The sequence below is a fragment of the Drosophila arizonae genome, chromosome X (assembly GCF_054131065.1).
Source record: "Drosophila arizonae isolate 15081-1271.41 chromosome X, UAZ_ARI_1.0, whole genome shotgun sequence".
NCBI lineage: Eukaryota > Metazoa > Arthropoda > Insecta > Diptera > Drosophilidae > Drosophila > Drosophila arizonae.
Genome location: NC_142927.1, coordinates 1,544,468 through 1,569,162, shown reverse-complemented (window position 1 = coordinate 1,569,162; position 24,695 = coordinate 1,544,468). Strand labels below are relative to the sequence as shown.

General features: G+C 43.4%; 2 protein-coding genes across 5 annotated transcripts in view; one reads left to right on the top strand and one right to left on the bottom strand.

The window, feature by feature from the left end:
- Window positions 1–24,695, bottom strand: part of kek5 (leucine-rich repeat, immunoglobulin-like domain-containing kekkon 5 protein) — a 207,854-nt gene that overhangs the window by 19,822 nt on the left and 163,337 nt on the right. For 2 of the 3 annotated variants that reach the window (XM_089475593.1, XM_089475592.1), the window contains 2 exons: window positions 16,022–16,405; window positions 5,194–5,219 (listed from right to left, as the gene is read on the bottom strand). The gene's annotated coding sequence lies outside the window, so the exon portion shown is untranslated. The remainder of the gene's footprint in view (window positions 1–5,193; window positions 5,220–16,021; window positions 16,406–24,695) is intronic. The other variant, XM_089475594.1, reaches the window with a different exon arrangement.
- On the top strand, window positions 10,967–15,224 carry LOC149267777 (uncharacterized). Of its 2 annotated transcripts, none has more exons than XM_089475596.1 (2): window positions 10,967–11,833; window positions 14,919–15,224. In XM_089475596.1, exon 1 carries the CDS (start codon window positions 11,215–11,217, stop codon window positions 11,812–11,814), a length of 600 nt encoding a protein of 199 aa, XP_089331722.1. In that variant the 5' UTR covers window positions 10,967–11,214; the 3' UTR covers window positions 11,815–11,833; window positions 14,919–15,224. The 2 variants fall into 2 exon arrangements, with proteins under 2 accessions (XP_089331722.1, XP_089331721.1); XM_089475595.1 differs by having other exon boundaries at window positions 10,976–11,829.

The following is a 24,695-nucleotide window of genomic DNA, read 5'->3' as shown; positions in this document are numbered from 1 at the left end:
CTATCCACCGACATTTCCTGTAATCTTCCTACAGACCCTTCCTTATCTTATCTTACCGAGCCGAACCTTTCCCCTAGTTGCTCCTTATCTATGTATACCCATCTATCTATATCTATCTCAGAGAGTATGACATTTGAGTTCTGGCAAACCAAATGAGAGGCGCATCCAGAAAATGAAAAAAAGGAGAGGCGAAAAAGTTGCATATAACAAATGTGGCAGGCACTAACTACGGCAAACTTTTTGTATGCTGCCAAAGCAGCTATCCGAAAACGTAGGCCTCCCTGGCACGCCCCTGCCGCCTATGGACGCCTCTATGCAGGATAGTTGGGCAACAGTTTGAGAGGCAGTTGGAAAAGTTCATTTGGCAAACATCGTGGCCCGGAGCCCAGAGCAAAGGCAACCAACAACAATGTGACTGCACTTCACTTTCTCTCTCTTTTTGTCAGTCTCTCTCGCTGCCGCTCTCTCTTGCGCCCCTTTCGCTGTACTGCCGTTGTTTGTCATTCTTCTTGAAGTGCTCAAACTCCTTTGACAACGGAGCAGCAGGCTCGACGAGCTGGAAAATATATGAGTTTGCTTGCCCTGTTGTCTCTCAAGGGTCAAGGGAGCTAGAGGGGCAGAGAGAGAGAGAGATGGAGAGAGAGAGAGAGAGAGAGAGGCAAAGAGACAGAGCATAGCAGAGGTAGCCACTATATATGCCTAGGCTTTGCTGTTTGGTGCTCTGTCGTAGGCTATAATAGATGCATTTCAAACTGGAAATTGGAGATGACAGTGTGAGCGTGACTCGTGTCACGCGTGCTGAAATTCTTCTTAGTTTAGACTTGTAAATCGGGCTTAAAGTCTTTGAGTCTGAGCAGACGTGCGCTGCCTCCGTTCCGACTGGATATCCACGGCGTATGAATTTGGCTGTCATCTCATCGCTGGCATCTGCCACAAAGCACTCAATGGCACACTGAAGCGACAAATATATCCTTGGCATGTGGCAAGTGGCAAGTGGCGTGTGGCATGTGGCATGTGACAGAAGCAGCGGCATAAATTCAATGCGTCAAGTGGATGCAACTCGAGTTGTGGGTCACAGATTGACGCCGACAAGCGATGCAATTAGTTGGCCACGCTTCGAGCCACAATGGCCCAGCCACCCCCGACCCCCGACCCCCAACCCTCGACCCGATGACCAATGACCGATGACCCGACGACCAAAGAGCGACGAGTGATGAGTGATGACAAAATGAGCAGTGACAATGACAGTATTGAGTATTGCATACCCTGTAAATGTATGCATCGGTATCTGCATCTGTATCTGTATCTGTATCTGTATCTGTATCTGTATCTGTATCTGTATCTGTATCTGTATCTGTATCTGTATCTGTATCTGTATCTGTATCTGTATCTGTATCTGTATCTGTATCTGTATCTGTATCTGTATCTGTATCTGTATCTGTATCTGTATCTGTATCTGTATCTGTATCTGTATCTGTATCTGTATCTGTATCTGTATCTGTATCTGTATCTGTATCTGTATCTGTATCTGTATCTGTATCTGTATCTGTATCTGTATCTGTATCTGTATCTGTATCTGTATCTGTATCTGTATCTGTATCTGTATCTGTATCTGTATCTGTATCTGTATCTGTATCTGTATCTGTATCTGTATCTGTACCTGTACCTGTATCTGTATCTGTAACTGTAACTGTAACTCTCAATCTGTTCCCGACACTCAACTTAAGTGGGCGGATGGGTGCCCAGGGGGCGTGGCCGTGCATCTAGCAACAATGCTTAGGCATTGTTTACACGCATCTCGTTTAATATGCATGAGATTCAGGCACCTGCCCAGCTGCTCATCTGCCTACCCGCCCACCTGCCCACTTGCCCACCTGCCCACCTGCCAGCCTGCCAACCTGTCGACTGCACGTGCCCCTCAAATGAGCGGGTCGAGAGTTGAGGGGGCGTCGATTGCGGGTTCGTTAGGGGTCAGCCAGCAGCCCAGGTCGTCGCAGATTGTCGAAATTGTTAACGGGCCCAGAAGGCAATTCAATCAGCTGCCCGAAGGGCTGCTGAAGTGTCAAATGACATTGGTTGAAAGCATATGTGTGGCGGGCGAAAGCCAGTGTTGGATAACTGTCAAGACGTAATCTGTCTGTCCACTTAAGTGGGCGAAGAGAGATACCGCAGCACTTATAGTGAGATCTGTACTGCTTAGCTAGGAATAGAGTAGAATGGTTATTCTAGGGAAGAAACATTTCTGCGAAATGCCAGTGTTGTATAACTGCATAAAATCTATACAAATGAATTTATGCTAACTGTATTTATTGGTAAACAAATCGAGCTTCGACTTCAACTCACTATTAAAGCACGATTAGAGCTCGAATATGCATGGAGCTAATGCAACTATTTGTCCAGTCAACAAATTGTTGTAAGTTCCATGAAATCTTTAAGCCCTTGGGGCGAGTCCTACGACAATTTTTCGTCATTGTTTGTTTAGCAAACAGAAGGAAAAACAGTTCCAATTCGATTTACAGTTCAGCTTACAAAGGCAGAGGCGGAGGCGGAGGCGGAGGCCACAGCACAGCAATAGAAACTAGATATATGTATATCACATGAATGGCGGCCCGTAGGCGGTACACTGAGAGAAAGGAGAGAAGACAGCTGCACTGATATTTTCGTATGTCGCTAATATTGGCTTTGCCTTGTCATCAAAAGTCTTCCTGTTTGCGCTAAGTGTATGAATATTTGCTCTCGAAACTATTTACATAACAATAAGTTATGCAATGCGTAGAACAAATATACAGGGTATGTAAGGGGAGGGGACTAGCAGTGAGAGAGAGGGGAATAGCATGTTGCAATTTCTTATGCATAAATATCAATAGAAATGAAAGAAAAGCCTTTGATATGTTTGATTTGATTTGATTTGATTACATTTGATTTATATTAGAAGTGAGCCTAGAATTGATGAGAGGCTTGAGCTAATGGAGTAGGCAGGCAGAGAGAGAGAGAGAGAGAGAGAGGAGAGTGACAGCAAAATAGAGAGAGAGAGAGAGAGAGAGAGAGAGAGAAAGAGGGAATAATTCTTATGCAGAAATGCAGCCTCATGACTGCACATAATGTGCGAGGCACACACACACACACACATACAAGCAGTCTTGAGCATACTTATATATACATATATATATATGTATATACATATATGTCAAATACAGTGCATGCTAGAAGTATGCAAATCGAGTGCAATTTGCATGCAAAGTAGCTTGAAGAGCCAAACTGTAGCACCGAGCCAGTGGCGTAGCTTCAAAAGGCTGGGCGGGAGCGCCTGCCCGAAAGGGGAGTTTGCTCTTAGTGGAGGTAGCGCCTAGCTTGACTAGCTCATTAGGAATGCCCGTAGCCAGCAGACTGCAGCTGTGAGTGTGAATATGAGCGTGTGTATGAGTGTGTGTGCGTGTGTATAAGTGTATAGGTGTGTGTGTACGCATACTTTTGCTGTTAGTTAGCTTCGAGTTTTGATTTGAGCAAAAAACATGTTGCACACGCATTTCTCTGCTCCACTCGGCTACACCGACTGAGACACTCATTGTGCAACATACTTGTAGGAGATTTCTATATACTATAATCAGATCAAAGCATATAGAAAAACGTTGCATATTTTACTATAGACTTCAATGAGATCTATATACCAAGCGAGTCGATGCAGATAAATTATAAACTTACAAGAGCTTCTGCAAGTTATCAAATATATCTCAATTTGTATCGGGATTACAACTTTTTGGGTTGTCAGCATACTTTGAGCAGCTACTGTTATAAGCTTACTTCTCTCCTTCTCGCTTATCCCTCACTTCAGTTCTCGCTCTGACATTTTGCTTATTTTTCTTGATTTCCAAAGAATCACAACTCAACTATTTTAAGCACATTTTGTAAATTTTCAAATGTAACAAATGCCTCTGAGACTTTCAAGTGTCGAGAGTTGACCGAGAGGCAGGCGGACGGACAGACATCTTAATAGCTTCACACTTTAATTTTACAGCACACAGAGAGCGAAACACTGCAAAAGAACCATTTTGAAAATGTTCTTTCATTTTCTTTCTATTGAAGAAAATGCACTTTGCCAGCATGCTTAGAATGCCACAAGATGATGTGTGAAACGGAAAGAAATGCAGAAAAAATAAAGTGGAGAGAGGCCTTTAACGAGCCAACACTGAACTCGCCTAGAGTGCCCTGGCCCTATTCGAGTGTTTGGGAAGTGTGCTTTACACAAGCGAGAGAAAAACATTTGAAAACATTCCGGAAAATGTGAAAAGGTAAAAGACGGCTGCACGACAGCGTAGCACAGCCTTGGCGAGTTTTCGTATTACAAATCAATATATAATGCTTCAATTTGTGGCACATTTATCGATAGATCATCATAAATTCAGTGAGCAGGAAAAGACAAATTTCATTTTTCGTTTAGGATTAGGTTTTTTCACATACCAAATTCCCCTAGACTAGCCAAAGATTTTAAGTTATGCCGGTGGGCCATTTAACATGATAGTTTCCGAGTTACGATGAGCATACGATGAAATCTAACATGCTCTAAGCGAACTTTCCACTCACATGCTCTTCCTAGCAATAGCTCAACTACACACTCTTCTCCCGTCCTCTGCTCATGCTATGGCTTCTTGACCTTTTCCGAGTTACTCTCAGGCGACTTTTGTTCTACACAAAAGTTAAGCACTTGAGAGTTTTCCGCTTAAAGTGCTGCACTGGGCGTTTTCAATGTAATCAATTATCATATAAATACATATATACGTTATATAATCTGGAAATAAACTTGAAAAATCCGGCAATCTATAGATTTTATTACTCAAACAATCAATTTCAATTGTGCAACGCCTGAGAGGGGGCCCATTGGGCGGGCGGAAGAGGGCTTTTGGTCAGTCTTGAGGGCACTTTTAAGTGTAATTCATTGTATAGTGCCCTCTCGCTCTGCCAGGGCCACAATGGCAATACAATGGCGGACTTAAACATAATACTAAATGCTCGATTAACGAGTTCTTTGAGCCATTCAATGTGCACGAACAGCAACAGCAACAGCAACAGTGAATTCGAAAACAACAACGGCAACGGCAACGGCAGCAGAGCGCAGCATTAACAATGGCTGACCAACGGTAACGGTAACTTACCCCGTCCCCTTCTAGCGCGTGGTGTTAAGTGTGGTCAACTTACCCGTTCGGCCCGAACAACATGTTAATCTGCAAATAAAGAGAGCGCAAAAAGAGGGGAGTGAGTAAATGAGTGTGAGCGAGACAACAGGTGCGTTCGGGTGCCAGTGTGAAAGTGTTGCGTTTACACACTCACACGCACACGCATTATAAGGAAGTGCAGAGATCATGAGAAGTGCCCACGCACAACTTATGCACAATTGTAAAATACGCAAGGAGCGAGCGAGAGGGAAGAGGAGAGGGAGAGGGAGATGCGAGAGTATTGCAGAAGTTTACTGCGGGTATCAAGCGGATTCTCATGGGTAAATTGATGTTGGTTTTATAATCATAAAAAAGCAAGTAGAGGGCATGAAGAACTAACAGATACCCTATGCTTTATAAATGTTGACTGACATGACACAAACATTTATTGAAAAAATTCAAACATTTTTTATATATACCACTAAATTTGAATTCTGATTTGCATTTGGTAATAGCTACCCCTCACTGCCACAGATTGCTTACAGGGTATACAGATTCAATCCTCAGCGAAATCACACGCAAATTTGTTACACGGCTTTCGCTTTGGGTATTTTGAATGTTTTATGGTTTTCGAAAAATAAGAAGAAAAAACCAAGCGAAATAAAATTCATAAAATCGACACAAAATTCGCGCACTTTCAGCCGAATCAAACAATAAATCTTTTTTACTCTAAGCTCGCTTAGATTTATATGACGTGCAACTTCTCTGTCTCCCCTCTCACTCTCTCTCTCTGTCCTTCTCTCTCCCTCGAATTGTTAACTGCGCCACTGCCTTTGCGGCCTCCATTTTGTGTGAGCTGAAAACTTTTTTCGTTTTGTTCGGGTTTTTGTTTTTGGGTTTTGTTCTCAGTATTTTGTATTTACCGTTGGTTTTGCCGCCATTGTTTTGCATTCAAAGAGTCGCGGCTTTGGGAGTATTTTTTTGCACTCGAACTGATTTGAAAAATTATTTTCTGTAATTCTTTATTTTATTTTTGTTTTGTCAAAGTTTATTTTCGATTTAACGCTCTGCACATTATTTAACTTCCTCATGGAAAGGGGGCGTGGGTGGTTGGGGAGGGGGAGGGCTTTCCTTTTGTTTGGCTGTGTAGGCATTTCTTTGTGCCGTTTGTCAAGGCTAGTGCCGCCCAGTTTTGGGGCGTGGATTAGGCGCAGCTCTGCTGTAGATAATGCATATCATTTGCAGTCATCAATTATGATAATTCGATCAATTGATGTGTATATCAAGAGCAATCATTGCGCGCGGTTATCGATTGAAAATTTGGGTGCTTTCCACACTTAAGCTTTTTACAGAGGGGGCTTTAAAGTCGGGGCTAAGGCCAACATTAAGCGCAACTTCAAAAAGATACACTATACTATCGATAACAGACGGCTGTCTTATCGATAACATATACAATCGTTCTTCTTGCTCTTTGAAACTAAATTTGTAAAAAACAAATATAAAACTTTGTTTGAGAGCTATTCGATAATCATTATCGATAGATTTTTGTAGTGAGAATAAGAAACAGGAAATGTGAAACGGAAAAGCGAACGGAACGTGCAAACGAAACAGAAATCCGAATGCGAAACTAAAATCCAACAAGAAATTTAATGCCACTATCGATAAGGCGAAATGGACAATGACAAACACGAATAGCAGATAAAGCAAATAACGAGCTACAACAACAACAGCAGCGGCAACAATAACAATGAGGAACAGAAGCAAAAGTTGAGCTGGCATATCGAATCGCACGCAAAATGCAATGCAGCTCGAGCAATTGCTTTTTCGCTGTCAATAGTTGAACAGTAAAGAAGCAACAGAACCCCGAGCCACCCCAAGCCACCCTCCAATGCCACCCTAGATAGCCCCTAGCTGGAGGAGAGGGCTGAGCACACTGTTGCCTCGATATCCAAGTCGCAGTTAAAGCGTATTGTCAGGTTTCTATATATGTATATATGTATGTTGCCCTGTGCCCTGCCATGTCATGTTGCTATAACAGCCCCCTATATGCATATATACCCTGTAAATAGTAAGCAGACATTCAACGAGTTGGCTCAGGCTAGCGAAGGAAAACAGAGAACGTGAGAGAGCGAGTAAGAGAACAAGCAAGAGTGAGAGATCGAAAGATTTATTCATTCTGATCAGTATATCATATATACATCAAAAGATCTATCGCTTGCTCTATAACAACTTGGTGCAACGAAAGGGTGTAGGGTAACTGCTAGTCGCGCAAATAAGTTTCTTACTCATACAATTTTACATATGCATATACAATATCTAGTTATTTGTTATTATTATATATTTTTTTTTGTAAACTCATATTCGTAAATATGCGCGAGTAATGCCCTATAGAAAGGGCGTTACACATGGGGGCGTGGCTCTTAGGTCGAAGTCATATGGGGTAGCTCATAGTTAGCTGCGGGGCTGTGTGCATAGGGGGAGGGCAGAGTTAGAGGTTTGTACAGTAGAAACGCAGAAACGATTGCAGTCGATACGAGGCGAAATAAACATAGGGAAAATTGATATATCGTAACTAATGGCAGTCACACACACACATACATATATATATGCATACAGATATATATGCATGGCTAGATATTGTCTTCTGGTCTGGTCTAAAATTATGCCCAAAGTCTTGTTTGTTTGTTCCGCCTGAGGTTTCAGTATGTGTGCGTGGGCGCCCTCTCAATTACAGGGTATATATATATAGCGAAATCAACATAAATATACACGTGTATATGTACACCTGGTAAACATGAGCAACTAACGCTGCATAGACAAACAAGTTTGTATCTGTCAAGCGCGAAGCATAAATTGTTCACCTGGACGAAGGCTAAGGGCTTTCTGGTGTTTTACAACACTGTATATTTCGTCCCACTAGACAAGCACAAACAGTTTAGGGCTTTAGAGGTCTACATCTTGCATCAGACTCTCTACCATCTCTCTCCTCTCTAGGCCCATTTATAGATCTTCATTAACTCCTAGACTCTATGCAAATGAAAGCCACCAAAGTTCAATCTTTCGTTGGCGCACCTGCACACCTGTACCCTCACAGCTTCACCTGTATATGGACTATCTAACAGGGGCATCGGTAACATCGCCGACATCAGTCGGCGTCGGCGTCGCAGCGATTCAAAGTAATGCGACATTCAATACAGCCAAGTGCTGCCATACAGGTAAGTGAGCAGGTGTAAACGCGTGCTGCTGTCTTCCTCTCTCCGTGAGTGCGTGCGCTTGTGTGTGTGTGTTTATTCATATTTCAAAATTTTGATTCAATGCATTTTGTTTGTCGTCGGCGAATCAACATGAATTCGATTCGCAAAAGCTCTCGGTTGCTCTGCACCCGGGGCGAAACAAACAAATTCCTCAGCAATCAGAGAATATATGTGTATATACCTATACACATATATATTTAGTTATATATGTGTATGCAGATAGCTTTTCGCTCCAGCCAGAGTTTAAATAAACTTCTAAAATATGTTGCTGTGGGTGTATATGAGTAAATTCATCAGGCAGAGACTATATTTTAATCATGCTTCTCATGATGTTCCACTTGGCGCTAGCATTCACTTTTCACTACATTTCGCTCCTCCACTCTCCGCTCTATTGTCAATTGAGGTCTTATTTTTATCAATTGAATTATTTCCGAATGAGTTCCTCAACTTGAGAGAATTATTCCTGGCCCAACAGCTGCAGGCAAATGAAGCATTTGCTAATACAGCGAAATAAATAAAAAGCTTTGCTAATTAGTTAAGAGCTGCTACCTGCCGCCTAACAGCTGGCACTGTCTCTACCCATTCCCATTCCACGCATTCCCCTGCCTCAACTTCGGCTTCTGCTTCTGCTTCTGCTGCTGCTGCTGAATCTGTTCTTTAATCCACTTGAAAGCAGCTGCTGTCGTTTTCTTATTTATTTTGCACAGAAAAAAAAAAAAAAAAAAAAAAAAACAGAAATAAGGGAAAATGAGAAAAAACATTGTCAGTGATAAATTTTGTTTACAAGCTGCCTGTCATGAGAAGCGCGTAGAGAGGCGCGCCCGGGCAAACAGCTTTAGGCCTGGGGCTTTAAGCTTTAAGCTGTTCTCCCCCGTTGACAGTTGTCAGATGGCATTTACCGACATTGCAGATATGGTCACTATACGATTAACATGGCTCTTCCTCTCTTACCCTCACCCCCCCCCCCTCCCCTCTTACTCTCTTCGCCTTTCGTCAGAAAACTAAACCAAAGTATTCCAATTCGCCAAATTGTCTTTTTCTCTGTTGTACTTTTTTGGGGCTTTGTTTTTTTCGGCCGCCTGTTTGTTGTGGCTGCCGTTCCATTGCCGTGTTCCCAGGGGGCAATGAGCTGCCAACAACTGCCACACAACTAATCGTGTCGCCAGCGTCTCGTAGGCCTCACCAATCCCTCAGTCCCTGCCTTTGAATCAGTTGTGACATTTCCAAAGCTCCGCCACTCAACGGACCTCGCATTCCCGTCCTCAGCTGTTACCCCAAGGGAACAAGCACAAACACACCAACACACACTTACGCACACACACGCACAATGACACAATTTTGTATACCCTAGGCAACACTGAAGAGGGCCGCTCTACTACCGAAAAGCGCCTAAAGCACGTTTTATTCTGCACTTTATGCTAGGAGCAGTGTTTCATTTCCACTCGTTCCTCTATTGGCTATTCCTTCATTTACCTAAATTAAAGTTCATTCAATGTTTCAGTCTGGATCAAATTCAAATGTTGAATCTTAGCTTTTCATTGTTCCATTTCCATAGCATTCCCCATTCATTTGTGTCATGTGCTAGACCTAATGTGCCATAACTGCTATATATGTATGTATATAGTTGAGACTACTCTTCAAGAAGTCTCTTATAATGTTCCAATTCCACATTGTTTCACTTCGTGCTAATACTGCCCAACTGTCCCCCGCATGCCATTCCAGTTAGTTTCATTTTTAATTTGAATAATTTAATTTAGCTTTTTGTTGATTATTCGCTTTAGCTATTCATAAGCTGCTCTGCTGTTTCACGTGCCATTGCGTTCCCCTGGCGTCTCGCTCTGGCTCAGCACGTAAAGTCAACGGCAGGAGCAATCCAAAATGCTAACATTCCCAGTTGGATTTCAAAGCTTTTTCCTGTTTTATTGTTACTCAGCGGAGACTTGAGAGTCGCGCTGCTTCCCCACACAGTTTCTTGTTTCTTTCTCTCTTTGTTCCTCATCACTGTCACATTTCATTTTCATCTCTTTGCCCAACGTTCCGTCTAATTCCGATTTGTTTCGCTTGAATTTAATAAGTTTAAGTTAAAAGCCCTCTCCACACCTGTTAGCTAAAAGAGAGTAAAAGAGACAGAGAGAGAGAGAGAGAGAGAGAGAGAGAGAGGAGAGAGGCACTGTCTATGCATTTATTATATCTTCATTGGAATCGAGCTTAAACAAATAAATAACAAATTAAAGTCTGCTTGGCAAAAGCGTAGAAGCACTAAAGACAAGTAAGTAGCCGATGCACAGATACCCTGTAACTAGAAGCGCTTATCTGTCTGTCACTGTGACTATCAAAGCTGGATATATTCTGTACATTCTACACCTCTGCTGAATAAAGGTTCAAACTAACCTTTCGTGGCAATAGCCCTAACGGTATATAAGCCCTAGATAAGGCTTAGTTCTAGCCCTAACTCTTGAGTCTCGTTTGCTCTCAAGTATATTCCAATATATATTGTGTACAAATCAAGGAAATGTTTCTATATCAGTTCGGTGTCTCGTTTTGCCTCTTCTTTCTTTTGTTTGGCTTTGCAGCGCTTTAGAATAGTGGATGGAGGACACCAAGTGTAATCAGAAAACGCATATGAAATTCGAATAGTAAATCGCAAAAAGGCAGTGGGCGTGGCCACGCTGAATCAGCCTGCGTGCCGAGCTGAAGCTTTGAAGATCGTCGGTGCCGAGTCGAGCCGCAGCTCGAACTTGAATCGCGACTGAGGCCCGAGTCAAACAGTGCTCGAAGAGTATCAAAGGCGTCAACACGTGCCCTGGCCAATGGAGAGGCACAAATCAAGTCACAGGCGGGAAGCAACTGCAGCTGCAGCTGCAACAGCAGCAACAGCAGCTAGCAAAGTGTCAAGATCCAAGCATGATGTTGGCAAACGGAAGGGCGAACATATGGAGACGCAGACGTTTCACAAGAAGGTTAAGAAAATAGGCGTGGCAGCAGCGCAGGCCCAAAATGAGCAACAGCTGCTGCAACAGCAACAGCAACAGCAACGACAACAACAACAACTGCCTAGCATGCCTGTGCTAGATGAAACAGAAGATGAGGAGCCAAGCGAGCATAGGCATCGACACAAGCACAAACACAAGCACAAATCACACAAGTCAAAGAAATCGAAAAAGTCCAAACAGCATTCGGGATCAGAGCAGGAGGCCGAGTGCAAGCGAGAGCGCGAGCACAAGCGAGAGCGAAAGAGACAGCAAGGGCGAGCAGACGATGGACCGACCGAGGCGAATGCGCTGCGTCCGGGACACTGGTTCAATCAGAAGAAACGCATCTTGGAGCAGTGGAGACGCGAGCACAGTGCCAGAAAGAGCGATAACGATAACGATAATAATCGAAACATCGATGTCGATAACGACGGCTAGTGCACATCATCACAAGTGAGTATGTAACTGGCAGAGGCGAAATTTTTTTGGCATATATCGATAACGATAGCGTTTATCGATAATTATCGAGCTCAAGCACATGAGTGACATTCAAATGCTCATTCGATGAATTTATTTATAAAAGGCATATCCACAGAGATTCTTAGTGTTAGCTCAGCCTTTAGCGATGGGCATGGCAATCAAATCGATGTTAATCTATCGAATCTACGATAAGTGCATGAGAATACTGATGAATGATAAAGTCTATACAAAAGTAAACATATGTGCATATGCATAATGGTTATCTTTATGTGATTCTGCCAGTGTTATCGTTTCTTAAAATTGTTATCGATAACAAACATGGCGTATTTTTAAAGCGACTGTAGTAAAAATGAATTTTAAAAGAGAAATGTTAGCAAATGATGTAAGAGTCGTGACTGCAGCGGGAAATGTCTGTACATGTGTGCGTGCGAGGGTGTCTGAGGGCGTGAGTGTGTGTGTGGGTAGTGAAAACCCTAGAACATTATTTCTTTTGTAAATCCCATGAACAATGCCCACGGCACGTGCGTGGCAACCAAATGAACCAAATGAACAACGGGCAAACGCCGTTCGCTAAGCCAAAAGCAATTATCTGACATAGCCAGGCCATAAAAATGGTCAATTACAATATCACGATATTACCAATACACCAATACACCGGCACACTCGCACACACACATACACACACTAGCAAATACCCTGCACATAAATTATGCATTTCGCCTTAGCCAATCGCATTTGATCAAAATATAAAAAAGGTTGCTCCAAGTTTAAGATTTCGGCTCGCAGATTACAGAAACCAAAATCGAATACCGATTACAGTGGAAACTTTTCAAGCTTGAGCTAGCGCAATACCCTGTAATTGGACTCATATGGAATTCAGAAATATAACTCCACAGCTCGTTTGTTGAAGTGTTGGCCCACTTCCTCCAGCAGTTTCATAAATAAACTTAAATTTCATATTTAAGTTCGAGTAAGTCCACTGTTAGATACCCTGTACATTATTATGCAGCTATTGTATTAAATCATATGTTTATTTATTGAGCATGGGAGTGCAAGCTGCAGAATGAGCTGCAGCAAATATATAACTCTGCGCTGTTTTGACTGTGGGATACCCTGTAATGAATAAAGTCTGATAAAATAGAACATAGCTCGACCTTGACCAAAAGATACCCTGCAATCAAATCTTGAAATATCTTAAGCATGTTTTAATATCACATCTTAGTGTAAGAGAGAGAGAGAGAGAGAGAGAGAGAGAGAGAGAGAGAAATGGAGTGGGCTAGAGAGAGAGGGGGAGAGTATGGTTTTCAAGCATGTATTGCTTTGCTCACACGGAACTTATAGCGGATATGGAGCAACGGCATGTTAGCTGCGTAATCGAAGCTGATGAAAAGGCGCAACAACTAAATTTTCCACGAAAAACTGTTCGAATTTCCATTTCAATTTCAATTCCAATTCGAAATGAAATCAGCTACACAAATCAGAGCACTCAATTGATGATACACACACACTCACACATGTATGCATACCCTAACTAAATGCAACTAAGCCATGTACATATTTGAGTGTGTGTGTGTGTGTGTGAATGCAAAAAAGCATTTAAATGGCCCGAAAAACAGAAAAGAGCATGAGTAAAGCCATTGGTTCTATGTGCGCGGGAGTGAGACAGAGATAGGCAGAGCAAAAGAGACAGATAGAGAGAGAGAGAGAGAGAGACAGCGAGAGGGACATAGGTTATTGGTTAATAACGTGAGCGAGAGTCGAGAGACAATTTAATGCCGGAAATAGTTTTTCCAAGCAGAAGCACAGCCAGAGGCGGGGGCGTGGTCGCTAGGGGGCCGCTAGGGGGGGTTAGGGGCTGTGGTTTACAAGAGTTGGCTGGGCAACATGTAGATGTGTGTGTGTGTGTGTGTTGGTTGGTGTGTGTGATTGCAAAATAAATTTACTAATAAAATGCCAACAATTTTTTTTAGCTAGAGCCCTAGTTAAAAAAGGTCCTACAGGGCACTGCTTGTGTATGTCTATGTGTGTCCGTGTGTGTGTGTGTAAAGGGGCAAGCATTTTGTAATAAACATATTTGAAATGCATGCCACGCAGTCGACCAGCAGCAACAACAATCAAAGTCCTTCGAAATGTGTGTTTGTTGTTGTTGTTGTTGTTGCTGTTGGAAAATGAGCGCAATTTGGACTTTGACCTTGGACAACTTTTTGCCAGCCAGCAGTGGCCGGCAGCCGGGTGGAGGGGGAAAGGTGAGCTGCGGAGGGGTCAACGAACATTTGAATGTCTGGCAAGAGCTCTGGAGCAGTTCGAATGGCAACAGGCAAACAGATTCGAGACTCAAGGTCATGTGAGCGATTGCATCGAAAGCGGAACCGGAACCGGAACCGGAAGCGGAAACGGACCTGTGCATGGGCAACAGTCAAAATGAAAGCTAAATCAAAATCGAAAGCGAATTGGAAGAGAAATAAAATGATGAGAAAACAGCACCTTGGAACATCCGAATGGAATGGAACACGAAATAGGAACTAGAACTGAGTCAGGTGCAGGAATTGTTGCATAACTGGAACTAGTGCTGAGAATCGAGCTAAAAAAAGAAGCTAAAATTGAAATTGCACTGAGAATGGGAACTGGAACGGAAGCTAGGCTTGTCTGGAATAGTGCTGGAACTAGAGCTGGAACGGAGATTTAGTTCATAGGCAAATGAGGTAGCCAACGTGGAACTAATTAAGACTTAAAGTTTAACTAGTATTGGAACAGAACCTGAATCAGCTGGAGCTCATGTTGTACGGCACGTTGTGGGAAACTCTATTGGTGGCATAAATAATGTATTACTCTCCCATCAGTCATGATTGATTGTTGACTGAATTTGCAAAGTAAATAAACATTTCTAGCGGGATTCATCAAATCATTCGCATAGCAGGCAAATGTCTAATAATAGCCAAATAAATTGCTTTCAAATTGCTTCTCACTTGCAGCCCGATTGATGTCAATCATTAAATATTTTGCTAATATTTATGCAGCTTTTCTCGATTTAATTAAGCCTCAACTGCTTTTGCCTTTTGCAGCCATCAACAAATGACCAACAACAATCAACATCAAAGGAATTTCAGAATTTCAGAATTTCACCTCCCCGGGGGCTAAGGAGAAGTAACAACATCATGGATTGATGGATGTAGCGATTGATGATGATGGAGGGGACGCAGCAAGAGAAGGCCCAGACGGAGCAGGAGAGAAAGGAGCAGCATCTATAAAAGATACTCGAGGGCATGAATTAATTTAAATCTAAATGCGAACAGCAACACCAGCAATAAAATAAATTGGGAAAATCTTTTTATGCCCGCAGCGCCAACAGCGTTCAACAAAAGGAAGTGGGCGTGGCACGAATGGCATAGCCAAAGGGGGGATGGGGGGAGGTGGGGTGACAGTGGCATGGGGAAAGACGGTCAATTGGCTGATATTTCCAATTTGAATGAAAAGTGATTGAAGAACTTTGAGGAGCGCACATAACAAATGGCACAGCAAAAAGGGCGAGAAAATTGAATGAAAATTGATGAGAAATCAATTAAATGATAGACCTTGACATACCCTGCAAATGCATGCATGCACTAGAAAAAATATACTAGTTATAGAGATGTATGCTAAAATATATTTATAGTATTAATATAACAGTATCAGACACTGTAGAACAGTATATCCATACACTAGCATAGCAGTTTATATATGCAAGTATAACTGTATAACAGTGTAACATTATAAAAGTATAACAGTATAACAGTATAACAGTAGAACAGTATAACAGTATAAGAGTATAACAGTATAACAGTAGCACAGTAGAACAGCTTCGAATTATTGCACATCATATTGAGCAAATCAAACAGCTGGTCCAAGCGAATAAGCTCGACCTTGCTCGAAAAAAACTGTGAAGAAGATAATTTTCAAGTTTTTCCCTTTTCCTTTTGGTCGGCAAAAGTTTTTTGCGCGCAATTAAAAAAGTAAAGTGTTGCTAAAATATAAATCGCCGCACACACATACAAACACACTATATAGTACCTATGTAAAACAGTATACAGATAACTGTTATATGAAATTGGTGCATAGAAAAAGTTTGCTCAGGAAGGGGCAACTGACAGCAGGAGGAGGCGTTCGAGAAACATTGTTCAAAACTTACCAGCTGTTTCTGCTGGTGCAGCCAGCTCCTCGCTGACGCTGGCGTTGACGCTGACGTTGACGTTCGATGCGCACTGCTGCGAATCAAAATTGAAAAGAACTTGATGAGCGGCCCGAAGTGCGGCGCGGCGAGGTGCGAGTTGGTGCTTTAAAATGTCCGCAGGGTCGAAGTGTATTTTGATTTGTTGTTGTTGTGGTTGTTGTTGCTGTTGCTGGCGAGCAGAGGGCGTTCTTATTGTTGCTGTTGTTCGTTCACTTTACACTGTGACCGTTAGCTGGCGACAACAGCATTGGCGCTGGCGCTGATGCAGACGCTGACGCAGACGCTGAAGCTGGCGTTCACGTTGACGTTGATGTGGACGTTGACGATGCTGCTGATGGCGATCTGAAAAGCGTGCGAAATTAATATAAATATATACGCACAAATATATATGTATATATGTATGTATATATGCATAAATTGAATGTATGTATGTATAATAAAATTGACGTGAAATTGCAGTGGGAGCGCGGCGAGTCGGTCACTTGTTGAAAATTGTGTTTATTGTGCATGTTTTAATTAGCAATTCGCTTATGGCAGCTGATATTGGCAGCATGATTGCAATTTTTATTCATACAACAATTTTTTCGTTATTAAATTCTACTGAATATAGTTAAAATTTGCATAAATTTGCTTGAAAAATTCATTTAAACGTTTTTCATTATTTTGTTGTTTTTCTTTTCTTTGCTGTTTCTCGTTTTCGTTTTACATAAATGGTAAACAGAGGCGAAAATTGAATTGGCAGCAAAGCGTAACAAGATTTGCGGCGAAAAAAGAAATAAACACACACTTCACATACTGTGCGAAGAGCAGGCTGCTTGCCAGTAGAGCTGTATTAACACACACACACACACACACATAGCATATATGCTTGCAATTTAACATAATTCAATATAAAGTTTTTAAATTCTTTTTTCTTTTATTTAATTATTAATTACACATTGAGCAGCGTATTGCACGGTCGGTTCACTTGGTTAATTTTGCAAAACTTGTTGCGGCGCCGCTTCAAACTTGTTGACGATGATGAAGATGACGATGATGATGGCTCGGCGATTGCGCTCGAGTGCGACTGTGTTAGTGCGCGCGCTCATTAGGCGCCTAATCGACTCTGAATGTGGGCGAGCGGGCGCATAGCACAGCAGCTGACTGCATCGGCAAAAGAATCAACAACACCAACACCAACAACACCATCAACAATTGCTGCCAAGAGCCGAGGCGAGCGCGTCAACGATTCGTGTTGATTGGCAGACGCAGCCAATTAAACGTGCAAAGCAAATGCAACTATCGAATTCGCTGCGTTCTCTCATCTACTAAATGTGCGTGTGTGCATGTGTGCGTGTGTGCGTGTGCGTTTTACAGTTGGACCAAAGGCGAGAGCGAGCGCGCAATGTTGATTACCCAGTGCACAGGCATGAGTGTGAACCGCAACAACAATGACCACTCTATGCCGTATGCATGTGTGCGTGTGCGTGTGTTAGTGCAATACAATGGCAAACATATTGCAGCTGCCTATGCGCTGCATAGATATGGGCAGAAAGGCGCGCATAGGGGCTATGCTATGTCCACCCCCTTTTTAGCAACAAGAGCAGCAGCTGCTACAGCTCTGCCTCTCTGCTGCCGCTCTCCCACTCTCCCACTGTGACTCTCTCATTCCTCCTTCCTTTTTGCTCATATGCAATGTCAGCAGCTGCCTGGCAGGCATACAGCAATGCTCCTCAGTCTAACCCACCCCAAGTGCGAATAACAACGGCGAGCTAAAGTGATTTGAAGGGGTATGCCAGACTAAGAGATGCTGAGTAAAATAGTGAGTGTATGTGTGTGTAGCTGTTATACATATGCTTCTTGTGTATGTATATGTGTGCATGTATAGACTTGTGTTAGTTTTATTCTGTTGCACATTTGCTGGCTAGTGTATATACCCTTTGTAATGCCTGTGTGCTGCTGGGTATAACAACACGACTCTTGCGCTGTGGTCAATGTTCGCTCTGTGGCCATAAAACTAAACTCCCCACTGCAACGGCCCGCGTCGCTCCCTCCCTCTCTACCGCTGCTGCTGCTCCTCTTCTTCTTTTTTTTTTTTAGCTATTTGCGGTTCTTTCCGTTGCTTTCGTCGTAAATGAGCGACAGACCAGCAGCAACAGCAACAACAACAGTTAAATGCGAACCATTAGAAATCGAAACGGATGGTAGTTAAGATTTGTTATTCAAGATTTGCACTTAACGATTGTAAGGAATATCGCATGTACGAACGTTCGAAATTAACGTCGAGTCCTGTCGCTGCTGCTGTTGTTTCCTCTCTTACGTTACGTAATGCTGCTATTAAATATGTCTACATAAATATTGTATATGCATATGTATGTAGTTATATTTCTTTTGCCTTTTTAATAAACTTTAAGATTTAGCTGCAAATTTGTATTTCTTCTTGTATTTCTTCAAGCCTTTTAAGCGCTTCACTCACATATCTACGTAATACTACCAATAACTGCATTTTCCTTCTGAGGTTAACAATTGCAAGCTTTTTGCTACCGTTTCTAACGCCACCTGACTTTTGTCCAGGTGCCCAGGTGCAACAAAGTCGTTGTTGCTGTGCTTGATGCAAATTTGTGCGCCCTAAAACCAGGCGTTTGTCAACGAAGTCGAGTTACAACCCCGCCAACCCCAGAAACCCAAGCACTACCCTTAGACCTAACCAAACCCCTTGCTTAAGCCAGCAACAGACCGCATTGGGGTAGACTAGATTCAAGCTAAAACCCAACGCTGGCGACATTGTTGACTCGCTTACTTTTTAGTCAAAAGCCCCCAGCCCCCTATCATCCCTAGCACTTCACTCACCCACCTGCCCCACCCCCCGCTGTCACTGTCTCTGTCTCTGTTGTTTCTTGGCAACGCTTTCGTAATTGCTTATGCAAATTTTCACAGTTGCAAGTAGCAGCTACCCTCTGGTAGCACCTACCCCTACCACCTGCCCCTAGCTGTAATGCAGCCCTCACCTTTATACAACCCCACTTGAAGCTTCAACTGCAGGCTTTTTTTGTTATATCACTCCGACTGCATCTTTCTGGCAGTGAGTTCTGTTGGCAAGCTAAAGTTTACACACACCTACCCCCCCGCCAACCGCCAACCCCGAACACCCAAGCCCCTTCGTTAGCTGCGCCTCTGACTCGACGGTCCATCGCGCATTTTCATTGTCAACGTCGACGTCGAGGAGCTGCAGGCATTTGCATAGGTAACAAAATGCATTTCCCAGCAGCTACCCAAGCCCCTACCCTTACCCGGCTGCCTGCAGCCAACCCTAATGGTGAAAACCCTTAGCAGTAATTTTTAATGTGCAAAACAAATACAAATTAAAGCAATGCAAATAAAAGAGTTGCTCTAGCAAAATTAAAATAAATTCCAATGTGGAGAGCTTGGGGTAGATAGCTACATATGTGTGTGTGTGTGTGTGTGTGTATGTTTTACCTGGATAGAAACAGTTGATTAGCCACAAAAAGTTAAAAGTTTCCTAAATGAATAACAAATTAAGCGAATGACAACAAATGACGAAGCATGACTAACAAATGAAAACTTTTTTACTCTAGGAAACTGAATTGGGAATGCTGTAGAGCTGTCTCTAAATGAAGGCAATTATTCAAGATCCGGAATGTTAGGGAATAAGAGAACGGCTTTAAGCTGGGAAAGGAGATGCGAATAGTTGCTGAATGATTTAGAGGACTTGTCAATTGGTTGGTCTTTCAGTCTCAGTCATTCTCTCATTCCACATCTATAATTATGCACTCCCTCTTTATGTAATGCTATCTCTATTACCTATTCAAGCGAATCCCATTTCATATAGACATTACTTTAATAGGCAGTTGGCTGGCTTTACCTAACCGAGCCATAAATATAATTGAGTGGGTTTCAAGCCGAGTACGGGAGGAACTATCAACAGAACAATTTCGGGGCTAAGCCCGGCCAATTGCCAGTTCATAATTTGTGCAAAACCTCGGGTCAAATGCAGGCCGCAGTAGAGGCAGCAAAGGGGGACAGAGCGAGAGAGCGAGAGTGAGAGTGAGGGAGAGGGGTCCCTGGAGGTAAAGGGGTGTACGGGTTGGATTTGCAGTGCGGCAGCTGTTGGCAACACCTAAGTGAATGGGGATTGACATGATTGGAATAGCCAGGCGAAGGGCATCGAGAGGCGAGGCAGCGGAGGAGGGTGTTGCATATGAAATTAGCCAAAGATTGTCGACACACATGCGTTTAGGGGTTGCTCCCCGGCAGGAGGAGAGGGGTCTGTCGGGCTGTGGCTAGTGTGCTGGGGGCTGCTTGTGGGCCAATTGCAATCAGTTAAACAATGTTGCATATTAACAGCCGACCAGACACGCCACCAACAGGCGCAACTCTATCAAAGGTACGCCACGGACGGGGGTGTGCACGGAACGGGGAACAGGGAGCAGGGAACAGGGAACAGGGATCAGGGATCGGGGGTCAGGGGCCCCTCGGAGAGTTAGGGTATCGTTAGACCGCCCGCAATGTCTGTGCATAAATAAGGCATAAATAACGGACAGGCCTTTTGGGGGGTAGGGGAAGGGGTGCTGCAGGGTATACGGCTTGTCTGGCTAATTAAAACACTTGATGGGCTCTTTCAGCGTAAAGCGCCATCTGGCGTGCAGAAGCGAAGCGACTAAAAAAAAATTGAAATTGCTGTAAATTGCAAATTTCATATGGTAGAGAGAACGAGGGAGAGCGATACAGTGGAAGGGGGGGGGGGGGGGGGGGGGGGGGGGGCAGCTCTGGTGCTGGTTTATTGACAGGTGGCAACACAATTAGAGGGCAGGTTCATTTGAACTAGTTTCAGCTAAAGCAGGGAAACACTGTGAACGAGAGAGAGGGAGAGGGTGAGTGAGAGAAGGCTGAGAAGTTGCGGCTCTGTTCATAATTTATTGTTATTAAGTGTTATTAATTATGATGCCATTTAAATCACATGGGCGGTTGACATTGCGGTTCGTTAGCAATCGGAATTGAAATAGAGCCTGCGGCTTAGGGGCAAGGGTTACGAGCGAAGCATACTTGAGAGCCACTTAAAGAACATTTCTTATCAACTCTAATTACAATTCAATTGCTAGCAGCGAAATTGCACTTAATTTGCCACTGATGAAAGTTATCGATTAATTGGCTCTTAGCAAAGTGGAAAGTTCTAAGCAAACGGCGAGGGCTTTTCATTAAAAGTGATTTACGCTCAATAAACAAGAACTATTTGGGATTAGTGAGCGGCTGAGCTGTAATGAATAACCCTTTCGATAGGCCTGAGGAACAATTCTTGTTATCGATGACGAATTTATTTCCGCTATTTGTTATCGATAGCAAGAAAAATCAAAGTCAACGAAATTTAAATAGAATTTTCTGTTTTATTTTCAAGTGAACATAAAAAGTAAATAAGTAATGCGTGCCCCATCGAGCAGATAATTCAATTACAGACGAAACCCCATCTCAGGCAACGATATCTACATATATAAACCGAAATAAGCTGCCGCCAGATGGCGCTGCAGGCGCACAAACCAAATTATTACGAGCTACACTTTGAGTGGATCTCTCGTGTCTGAATAAATTGAACACTTCGAGAACTGTCAGTAATAAAGTGAGACAAAGAGCGCAAGGCAGAGAGTGTGCGAGTGAGAGTGGGAGGGGGAGGGGAAAGGCGGGACAGAGTTCATTTTTTGGTAAAGATTTTTACGATTGGCAGGCGGCACGTTTACTTTTAGCATTAAAGGCGACAGAAGGAAGCGCTTTTTATGGCCCCAAATTGTGAGAGGACACTCTCAGACAGAGCGACAGAGCGACAGAGCGAGAGCGAGAGAGAGGGAGAGAGTGGGATAAAGTTTAAAACAATAAAAATGCGCACATAAAATGCAACATTTTTCGCTAGTCTTTTAATGCATTGCCGAAAGGCCAAAAGTGGCCAAAGGCCATTAAAAACCCGAGTAGAGAAAGAGAGCGAGACAGAGAAATGGAGAGAGAGAGAGAGGGTCATGAGTGGACACAAAGGCAGTTCAACAACTGGGCAAAGGCTAAGGACAAGCGCGCAGACAATCAGCCTGAAACACTGAGAGACGAAGCAGGAGCTGAGCAGGAGCTGAGCAGGAGGCAGCTGGAGGAGGAGCCGAAACGGGAACTGGAATTGGGCTGCTGTTAAAGCTGTAAGCGGTTCGCAGATTTCGCACAGCTTTTCACCCAGTTATCTGGCCTCAAGCGACGCTGACGTGGATGTGGACACGAACGAGAGCGAGAACGAAGGGCTTAACGGCTTAGGTCCAAACGGATTTCAAGACATCGAAGCGCTATAAAAGGACAAGCGACACACGACAAGCAATACGCGATATGCGAAGGACGAGCTCGCACAGGGATACGCCGGATTCAGGGTCGGATTCGCGAAGAATAAATAGCGAGAACAGAATCGATGACATGCCGTAGGCCGTGTAAGAGCCGGAAACTCAGGAAAAGGTAGAGGCAAAGGTAGAGGCCAAGCCGGAAGAAGAATGTGTGCAGCAGCTGGAACAGAAGTTATAGTCGACGTAAGAGATTAAGCCAAAGCCAGAGCCAGATTCAATTCAATGAGAGATTGAGCCTCAGAAGACGGTGGAGTGAACCAAAGAGGGAATCAGAGTAAAATGTGCAAGTAAATTTGGAATCAGTTCCAAAGACATGCTGATCTCTAGGTGAGAAATTGAAAGGGAGGAACTTGGCTAGAGGACGACGAGCTGAAATGAGAAGGAGAGAGAGAGAGAGAGAGAGAGAGAGAGAGAGAGAGAGAGAGAGAGAGAGAGCGAGAGAGAGAGAGAGAGAGAGAGAGAGAGAAAGAGAGGAACTGAGCGGGGGGAGAGAGAGTAGGAGCGACAAGATTGTAGTCGGAATCGAAGCCAGAGTAGGCGACGAGAATAAAATCAGATGGAATGAAGGATACAGATTTCGAGTAAGAACAGAGGTACAGAAAGAGATGAATTTGAGCTGAACACACATACATATATAGTCGCTGTATCAGAACTGTAAATTCCTAAAGAGGGGAACTGTGTATGTTCTAGGTATTTCCACTCCTCCTTCACCCATAGATCGCATGTCATATTCACACAAGTCTGGCGAAAGGGTATTCGGAAAGTAGTAGAACTTCTTCTTCTTCTGCCTCTTCTACTTGCAGCACTTCTACACCAAGGGGCGGGACGAAGTTGGCGGCGCAGGCGTGGCATGTTTAGGCGCCACAAACGCAAAACGAAAACGTGGCTAGGAAAAACAGGCACTAAATTGTTATTATTAATGCCAACATTGATGTGAGTTGTTGTTGCTGCTGTTGTTTATTTGTTGTTGTTGTCGCCCAGTTGTTGTTGTTGTTGTTGTTGTTGCTTAAAAATACATTTGCGCGAGGTGAAAACGAAATGACTTTTATGGCCGCCTATCGGGTCGACACCACAAACAGAGCTTGGGGGTATTTTACAAAATAGCACAAAATATTACACACTGCCACGCCCCCTGCTGCACACACACACACACGCATGCAGAGGTTTGCATATTTTGTCGACGCCTAAAAATATGCAAAGCGAAATGCAAACGGAAGCAAAAGAAAAGGGGGAAAAGAATCAAGAAAAGCTGCAAAAATATTACAAAAAATCTATTAAGTGAAAAGTGTGTGTGCAGCAGGCGAGTGGGCGTGGCAGGCCAAAGGGGTACGAGCCTGGGTGTAGCTTCATTAGAGGACGCAGCGCTCGTTAGGCCCAGCGGGCGAGCCTATTTCAAAGCCAAGCGCCAAGCGTCACGAGCCAAGCGATAGGGAAATGTGAGTAAAAATTCTAATCAAGTTTATGACGAGCGCAGGCAACGCAATTCGCCAGGCGAACAGTGTTGGAAAAGCGTGCTGGCGACTTAATAAAATAGTGCTGGTAGGCGCTGCAGTAAAGACTTGAACTATACAGCTCATTCGAGTTAAAAGTCGCAAAGTTATCGATTGAAAAGTTCATTCAGTTCCTAGGTCAATCGAAAATTCAAGAGAAAGAGAATGAGAGAGAGAGAGAGTGAGAGGAAGATAGATATGAAGACTTGGGGGAAAGAGAGAGAGAGAGAGAGAGATATGAAGACTTAGATCAGTTGGTCAGAAGAAGAAAAAGTTATCGAGTAACCTTAACATAGGCAGAAGCATAACAGTCACTTAACAGTGATTTAACAGCACTTAACTTGCCTTGCGCCAAAATGTTGGCTTTAAAGGCAGCTTTAATGGGCAAAGCGAGGATTTTCAGCAAAAAACAAGTACAAACTATATATATATAAATACACGCTCGTATATATATATTTATATACGTATCTATAATATATGTATATTCGTATGCGTTTATAGGCGTATATCTAGATTGCAATCTGAGTTGCGACTCGTTGAAGTTTTGTGCTTTATGTAAGTTTTAATGGCGCACCATGCTGATGACAAGGACGAAGCAGGACGAGGCGAGCGACCGCGCGAGGGAGAGGGAGATGGAGGTGGGCTAAATAGAGAACTCTATGGATTTTTCGATTTAATCGTGGGCTGACGCTGGAGCTGGGGCTGCGGCTGCGGCTCCATTGCGTGTGAGTTCGTCCTTGGCTCTGAGATTGGGGTCGCTTTTATGCTTGCAGTGAGGAG

Excerpts from the sequence above, each read along its gene's own strand:
- LOC149267777 (XM_089475596.1), top strand. The coding sequence starts at position 11,215 with ATGGAGAGGCACAAATCAAGTCACAGGCGGGAAGCAACTGCAGCTGCA.